Below are 9,247 nucleotides of genomic sequence, written 5' to 3'. Positions count from 1 at the left end.
TGCGGAACGACGTGGACGCAGGAGGTCGTGTGGACCATGAGGAACAACCCGAACCTCGACCACCCGAAGGCCAGGGCGCCGGTCAACGTCCGCTCGCCGTTCATCGAGTAGGTGTCGAAATCTGCCCAGGACTCTCTTGCGTGTACTATTGGAAATACCCAAAGTAAAAATAATTATATAAATGACACACACACTTATATATATATATATATATATATATATATATATATATATATATATATATATATACATATATATATGAGTGTGTGTGTAATATGTATATATATATATATATATATATATATATGTATATATATACATACATATATATATATATATATATATATATCATAGTCATTTGTGTCTGTATGCTAGTGTGTGTGTATAATATACACATACATACATACATACATACATATATATATACATTATAGTCATTTGTGTCTGTATGCTGGTGTGTGTGTATAATACATACATACATATATAATATATATATATATATATATATATATATATATATATTATGGTCATCTGTGTCTGTATGCGAGTGTGTGTGTGTGTGTGTGTGTGTGTGTGTGTGTGTGTGTGTGCGCGCGCGTGTGTGTGTGTGTGCGCGCGCTTGTGTATGTGTGTATGTGTGTGTGTGTGTTTGTGTTTAATTAAAGATAATAACCACACTCCATCCTCCAAACAATCCCCTCAGTTCCGACATGCTCATGGAAACGGGCAAAGGAGACCAGGATCAGGCCAGTCCATTGGAAAAAATGATCCAGCAAGTCCTGCCTAACGCCGATCCCAACGAGGGCATCGCGCTGCAACTGACCGCCAACATCCCTGACCCGCGAACCATCAAGACGCACCTGCCGTTCTCTCTCATGACCCCTGACCTCCTCGACACGGCCAAGGTCAGTCTACGAATATACATCCTTTTTTTGTATGTATATGTATATGCATGCACGCACACACGCACGCAGGCACGCACGCACGAACGCACCCACCCACCCACCCAACCACCCACCCACACACACACACACACACACACACACACACACACACACACACACACACACACACACACACACACACACACACACACGCATCATCACCATAATACTATAATATAGTATATGTGTATATATACATAATAGAGATAATATATATATGTATGTATACATATACGTACACATATATAATTATATATAAATAAATGTATATATATTATATATGTATATATATAGATAATGTATATATATTTTATAAAGTTATGTGTGTGACTTTATGGCGGTATAACACACACACACGCACACGCATCATCACCATCACCATCATCATCACCATCACAACCACCACCATCACCATCAGAACCACCACCACCACCACCATCACCATCATCACACCATCACCACCATCATCATCATCATCACCATCACAACCACCACCACCATCACCATCATCATCACCATCATAATCATCATCACCATCACAACCACCACCACCATCACCATCATCACCACCATCATCATCACCATCATAATCATCATCACCATCACAACCACCATCATCACCACCATCATCATCACCATTTATTATCGTTCCCCTCCTCATCATAATTCGAAGCATGTACACTGTGCCGAAGCAATTACTTCGTTTGTTTATACACATTTATTATTTACCGGACTCTGCGAGGGGGAACGTTTAGAAAGAACGGAGGAGGGGGAAAGGAAGAGGAAGGAGAAAGAGGGGAGAGAACGAGAAAGGGAGGGTAAGGGCGCTTAAAGAGAGAAAGGGGAGATGGGGAGAGAGGGACATAGGTTGGAAATGGAGGGGAAGGAAAGAGGAAAAAGGAATAGGCAAGGAGAGGGAGAGAGGGGGAGAGAAAAAATGGGGGAATGGGAGAGAGGGAAGAAGATAAGGGAGTAAAGCGGGGGGGGGGGGGGGAGTTCATCATTAATATCATTCTTGTTACTATAATCAATAATTCTAATTAGTGTTGTTATCAATATTATCATCATAATATTTTTAGATATTATTGCTATCAATATTGTTATTAATATTATTAAAATTATCACTGATATCATTATCATTAATGTCATTATCACTCTTTTTTTATTACTATGATTATTTTATTAGGAAGGTAATGTTAATAACTGATAAGAGGATATAGGAATATCATTTATAAATCAGCATTCTCACAACAAGAAACGCTGGGAGACGGCTTCAAGTTCATTTGATTATGGATCTGTGCCTAAATCTAAGTGATGAATGAGTCTCTAGATGTTCAACCACTGCTAGGGCATATAAATAAACTTCACGTTTAATATATATATATATATATATATATAATATGTATATATATATATATATATATATATATATATGTGTGTGTGTGTGTGTGTGGGTGTGTGTGTGTGTGTGCAACAAAGATGTAGGAGATTGATATTAATCGTCAACGAAAATGGTTACGTAGGTTGTTTTTCATTTGTGTGTCAAATCTTTAATAATTCGAGAGGAAATCTGGATCTTAATCTCTTTTCCAATTTTATCTTAAATTATTACTTTATTTTCTGAGATCTATAGTACTTTATACTTTTATTGATGATATTATTACGGTTTCATATGATATTCCAAGACATTAACTATAACCCTTTCGTGTTACAGTGTTTCGTGCTACATAGCCCTTCTCTCTCTCTCTCTCTCTCTCTCTCTCTCTCTCTCTCTCTCTCTCTCTCTCTCTCTCTCTCTCTCTCTCTCTCTCTCTCTCACTCTCTCTCTCTCTCTCTCTCACTCTCTCTCTCTCTCTCTCTCTCACTCTCTCTCTCTCTCTCTCTATCTTTCTCTGTGTGTGTGTGTGTGTGTGAGTGTGTGTTATTGTTATAATATCAGGATGTAAAACCGTATGTATTTCCAAATTCAACTTCATTTCAATTCTCATATATTTCAAGCATACAAACCTCCATAATGTATACATTCATAATCCGCTAACTTAAATAGCCTCTTTTCAGCAACAAAAATAACATACATATATATTTATTCATGAATATAGTGATTAAACATCCTTGATATAATAAGGTACCAGTGAATATAATAGAGTGCCCTTAAATCAAAGATAATGTATGTCGAGTGCAAAAACAAAAACGGAGACTATTATATAAAAGCCTTTTTATGCTCCTTACAGTGAGAGAGCCTTTGTATATATCAGACTCTAAGCTAAACAAAAATCCAATGTTTTCTATTTGTTTTCTTACCTTCATAATGCCCTTTATCTCCTCTGACCCTAATTCCTGGATCTGACATACGTTTTGCCTGATTTTCCATGTTCCATTCCGTGTCGTAAACACACGAGTGCGTTGTCTAGCAAACCTGATATCTAAATATGTCATTTTTCTCTCCTTAGGTGATCTATGTGGCAAGGAACCCCAAGGACGTGGTCTTGTCCTTCCTTCACCACAGCCGGCTGATTAAGGCCATTGGCTACATCGGCTCCTTGGAACAATATATAAACTACTTTGTGAAAGACGATTGTGAGTGATATCGTATATACATTCTTTGTCGTCTGTTGAAGGAAAAAAAACCTGCTGTTAATTATTTCAGCTGCGTAATGTATTGTTAATGAATGAGATATTAATGTCAGATTAATGGTAAGTATTGTAATCGTGAAAAATCTGTATTTAGTGATTGGATCTGAGGAAGCACAGATTAAGGGCCGTTCTTAACCCATTCGACCTATGTGGCAAGAATACATGCCATGCCCACTGTAATACACTTTTATTTATTGTATTTACACACAGATGGCTCTACAAGTTCTTAATCACCAAATAACCAGTTATTAGAAACTACCTATCTCACCTGTTTATCCTTTTCTTTCACTTTAAGAAAGGGTCTTTTGTATCATTTCGTTGTCTAAAATATTTTAATGACAATTTAATAATCATAACATCAATAACAGTAATAACAGTATCGATAGCAATGGTAATAATTTTCCCGCCAATTCAAGGAATGGGGAAATCAGGATCGGTAACTAGGTCCTACTGATAGACTCCTTGCCGGTTGAGCACATGTGGAGCCATCTGTATGTAACAAAATTCACCAAAAACTACAAGGGGACAGAAAATAGGTTCGGGTCGAATAGGTTAAGATGTTACTGTACATAAGGATATGTTTCCCCGATTAGGGTGGTGGAAGCCATTATAATTGCAATAATTCTATGCAGATTCCAGATTATAGTGCAGACCACGACAAAGTCTGAGAGAGAGAGAGAGAGAGAGAGAGAGAGAGAGACAGAGAGAGAGAGAGAGAGAGAGAGAGAGAGAGAGAGAGACCTACCTACCTTGTACAGAGATTTAACAGCTATTCTAATATTACAGTGATCTACGGGCCTTATTGGGAGCACCTGCGAGAGGCCTGGCCCAGGAGGGATCACCCCAACATGCACTTCGTCTTTTACGAAGACATGAAGGCGGACCCCATGGCAGAGCTAAGGAAACTGAACCAGTTCCTCGGAACTGACTTGACGGAGGAACAGCTGGAGAAGGTACTAAGAAGGAGACATAGTTTTATTTATTATTTTTCAGTGTACATATTCTGTCAAAACTATGTTACCATCTGTTTCTTTTTCTGTTTTTTTTTTTTTTTTTTTTTTTTTTTTTTCCAGATCGCTCACTACACCAGCTTCGGGGAAATGAAGAAGCGAGAGGAGGAGACGGTTCTACCGAAGGAAATGGAGTTACTGTTCAAGCAGGAAGTAAAAAAGAAAGACGGAGGATTATGCAGGAAAGGTCAGAGTCTGAAGCGGTGGGAGTCATGCGAAGTAATGTATGGGGAGACTGACTAAATAGAATATATGCATGTATGTGTGTGCGTGAGATTGTGCGTAACATATATGAATAAATATATACATATACACAATATATAGATGATATATATATATATATGTTACAATATATATATATATATATAAATCACTTCCATCTGTACATATGCGATATATATATATATATATACATACATACATACACATATATAAATATGTACATATATGTGTGTGTGCGTGTATATAAGAGATATATTCGCTAGTTTTTTTAGTATTCCCATGCGTGCGTGTGTGTGTGCGCACACACACATACACACATGCATGCACATACATATATACACGAATATACATGCTCCCCTATTTTTATGTTGGCGTTTACCAGAGGTTGTGGTTCTACCTACGTTTCCCTTATAAACAGAGTCCATGTGTTTTCCAGGCGAGGCCGGTGGTTGGAAGGGTCGCCTCAACGACATGCAAGAAGCCAAAATAGACATTTGGACGAAGAAGAACACGCTAAACCTCGGAATCAAGTTCAAGTATTCATCCTAATATCAAGATGGTGATGGTGACTTAGTCAAGAGATGTAAAGTAATGCCTGGAAATAAAACACTGTCTTGTCGCGGAGATTTTATTTTTCAACCTTTGTACGTAGGTCTGGAATGTGTTATGGTTTTAATATACCTTTATCGTGTGTGCGTATACATATACACACATACATACATATATACAAACGCAAAAACATACAGAAATGTATGTGTGCATATATATGTGTGTGTGCGTGTATGTGTATGTGTGTATATGTGTATGTATCTATGTATATATATGTGTATATATATATATGTGTGTGTGTGTGTATATGTGTATATATGTACATATACACAGACACACAAATACACATATATATATACACACAAACATGTACATACATATATATATATATATATATATATATATATATATATATATATGTGTGTGTGTGTGTGTGTGTGTATCTATATGAAAATATATCCACACACACACTCACTCACTCACTCACTCACTCACTCACTCACACACACACACACACACACACACACACACACACACACACGCGCGCGCGCGAGCGCGCGTGTGTGTATATATACATATATACATATATACAACACGTATATAGATGTATACACATGTATATATATATATATATATATATATATATATATATGCATATATGCACAAACATATATGTATTATATGTATGTATGTATATGTATACATGTGTATTTATGTATGCATGTTTATGTTTATATATACACATGCATACATGCACGTACATATCTATATGTATATGCGTATATAATATATATATATATATATATATTGATATACATTGTATATATATATATGTATATATACATGTTTATATATTGATATACATATATATCTATGTATATATATGTATATGTATATATATACATATATATGTATATGTATGTATGTATTATATATGTATTACGATAAGCATCTCTTCCAGTTATAAATCTCAAGTGATAAAAGTTGTTCTCTTTATTTCCTAAAATCGTAATACTTATATAAGAAACTCAATATGTGATTTAACCAATTTCTTGCCTAACAGAACTTCTCGTTACAAGAGGATGTTTCCTGTTTCTTTTGTGTAATATTTGTAACAGAAACAAAACGGAAACCCGATGTAAACTAGTATTGGTGTTCCTCGTTCAGATATTTCAGATAGATTGTTATTTTACGTTGCTTAGATACCTCAGGAAAACAAGTGTGTGTGTTTCAAGATATTATATGGTCACACACGGACATACAAAATCCACTGTATAGTTAAGATGTACTTATCTGCCCATATTACTATATCGGAGATTTACCACATATTAGTAATGCAGTGTTACAGTGAGCTTTTTGTCGTTATGTTCCCTGCCTGTTACTGTATAGTGCATTGCTTTTATACTGTATATAAAAAGGGGGTTTGGTTTGAGGTAGTATTCACTGATTATCATTCACTGATATCAATCAATTAGTTTTATATAGTGTCTGAGAAAATCATGACGGAGGAGCTACACGCAAAGAATTTGTTTCTGGTTCAAAGATGTAATTTAAAAGTTTTTCAGGGCTTGAGAGTTCAAAGCTGTTCTCAGGTCAAATGTCCCAAAGTGCGATTACTAAATATTTTTATGTACAACATATGCTATCGATATATTCACGTTAATAAACTTTAGTCATGAGATAAGGTACATGAATGTGAATACATCGCTGCCCATGCTATGGATGAAAATGATGAACTAACAAAGCATTTAACTGACGCATTTTCGGACAGTTGGGTCGAGAACGCGCAAACCCTTGTATAATTTTACATATGCATTTTCTCTGGTGAGAAGAAAGGTAGACAGTCTTTTTTCCTCTTCCGGGAAAGCGTTGACAAAGCATTATGCATGAATTAGATAGATAGACAGATATATAAATAAACAGACAGACATATAGATAGACAGACATATAGAAAGATAGATAGAGAGGAGAAATACAGAAACAGAGAGAGACAGACAGACAGACAGAAAGACAGAAAGAGAGAGCCAGGCAGACAAAGACAGACAGAAACAAACAATCAGAAAGGTAGAGAGAAAGAGAGAGAGAAGATTTATCCTCAACACCCAAGTGACTCAATCACTGAAGCAAAGCTGTGCAGTGCGGTCTCTTTTTCGCGACGGCTGCGCAGCAAATCTACATTACCGTGCTCGTTGTCTTCAGTCTGCTTAGACCTTTTGACCATTGTCATTGTCGCGCTGTCGCCGGTAGGAAACGTTGGTGAATTGTTATTGCTTCTTCTTCTTTTTCCCTCTCTTTTCTCTCTTTCGTGTTGTCTTTACAGATATTATCATTATCAGTGTTATTCTTTATTATAATTATCATCACCAACACCATCCTCAATCAGCATTATTATCAGTGTTATAGTTTTGATTATTGTCACAATTTTCTTGTCATTACATTATCATTATTATTACTACGACTGCTGTTTCTCTTGCTGCAGTTACTAATACTACTACTATGATTATTATTATCGTCATTATTATCATAGTAGCAGTAGTAGTAGTGACATAATCACTGTATTTTCTTGTTACCATCATTGTTATTTCTATTATTATCATTATAATTTTTATTATTATTAGTAGTAGTAGTGGTAGTAGTAGTAGTAGTTGTAGTAGAAATAGTAGTAGTAGTATAGTAACCCATTTTACCTTAGTCTCCCTAAAATACAGTAGCGCCCCCTGGATTCATGTGCCGTCCCTCGCAAGGATCGCGAAGCTAGAGTGACCACGTGTTTTTATCTTTGTTTAGCGTCATCCTTGCCTTTCTGTTCTTTCGTATTTTTTTCTAAAGTTTTGTTTTTATAAATGTTTTAACTTTAATTTTTTTATTATTTTATGCATGGCTTTATAATTGTTTTATTTATTTTGTTTTAATTGATTTTACACTGTTTTATTATTGAAATTATGTTTTGTTTGTGTTTACAATGTATTACTTTGTGATTTATTTGTTTCATTTACGTTTTACCTTAGGTGCTCAAGTAAGACAGACACGATTTAACACTTTTAATAATTCATTTTAACCTAATCAAGAAGATACTCTGCTAGTGCCTTAAGCCCCTGGATGAAACTGAAGATCCACCTTTTTCCTTCGGTTGTTTGGAAAGTTAAGTAGTGTTGTTATGGTCTACAAGGCAAATGGGCGGTTTTTATTGAAAGAAGAATGTTTTTTTTTTATTAGTTATATAAAATGTTATACTGGGCTGATTTTTTTTAATTTTTTTTTATTTATGTTCAGTGTTGGTATTTTGCTTTTGTTTTATGTTCAGTTTGCCTTTGTTTTATCTCCTGTTATTTGTTCTTTTATGTCCAGATAATAAAACTGTACATATCATTATCATTATCATCATTAGCATCATTATTACCATTGTCGTCATTATCACTTATATTATTATCCTTATTATTGTCATTATTGTTACTATGATTATTATCATTGTTATTATTAGTTAGTATTATTATTATTGTTGTTGTTCCTATTGTAATTATCATGATCATTATTATCATCATCATTATTATCTTTACTATCTTCATTATTATCATTGTTATTCACAATATTATTCTCAATGTTATAATTTTCTTGATATTTTTTTTTTATTATCATTTAAATCATTTAAATTTTTATTATCATTTAAATATTATTATTTTTGCTAATATTATTGCTAATATCATTATGATGATGACGATGATTACTATCATCGTTATTATTATTATAATTATTTTCATTTTTTATTATTATTATCATTATTACTATCATGTTCCTTATAATTATTTTCATTTTTTATTATTATCATTATTACTATCATGTTCCTTATAATTATCATTATTTTTATTGTTATGGCTATCATTATCATCA

At 34.4% G+C, this 9,247-nt stretch overlaps 1 protein-coding gene across 2 annotated transcripts in view; it reads left to right on the top strand.

Annotated features, from left to right (window-relative positions):
• LOC125029274 (sulfotransferase 1C4-like) overlaps positions 1-5,428 on the top strand; it is a 7,134-nt gene extending 1,706 nt beyond the window's left edge. For both annotated transcript variants that reach the window (XM_047619165.1, XM_047619166.1), the window contains exons 3-8: positions 1-107; positions 704-905; positions 3,395-3,521; positions 4,365-4,531; positions 4,652-4,775; positions 5,247-5,428. The exon at positions 1-107 is cut by the window's left edge and continues 39 nt beyond it. In XM_047619165.1, the coding sequence (XP_047475121.1) occupies positions 1-107; positions 704-905; positions 3,395-3,521; positions 4,365-4,531; positions 4,652-4,775; positions 5,247-5,359 (840 nt within the window). In that variant the 3' untranslated portion in view covers positions 5,360-5,428. The remainder of the gene's footprint in view (positions 108-703; positions 906-3,394; positions 3,522-4,364; positions 4,532-4,651; positions 4,776-5,246) is intronic.
• The last annotated feature ends 3,819 nt before the right edge of the window (positions 5,429-9,247 follow it).

This window comes from Penaeus chinensis, chromosome 9 (assembly GCF_019202785.1).
Source record: "Penaeus chinensis breed Huanghai No. 1 chromosome 9, ASM1920278v2, whole genome shotgun sequence".
Taxonomy (NCBI): Eukaryota; Metazoa; Arthropoda; class Malacostraca; order Decapoda; family Penaeidae; genus Penaeus; species Penaeus chinensis.
This window is presented reverse-complemented; position numbering and strand designations above follow the sequence as displayed.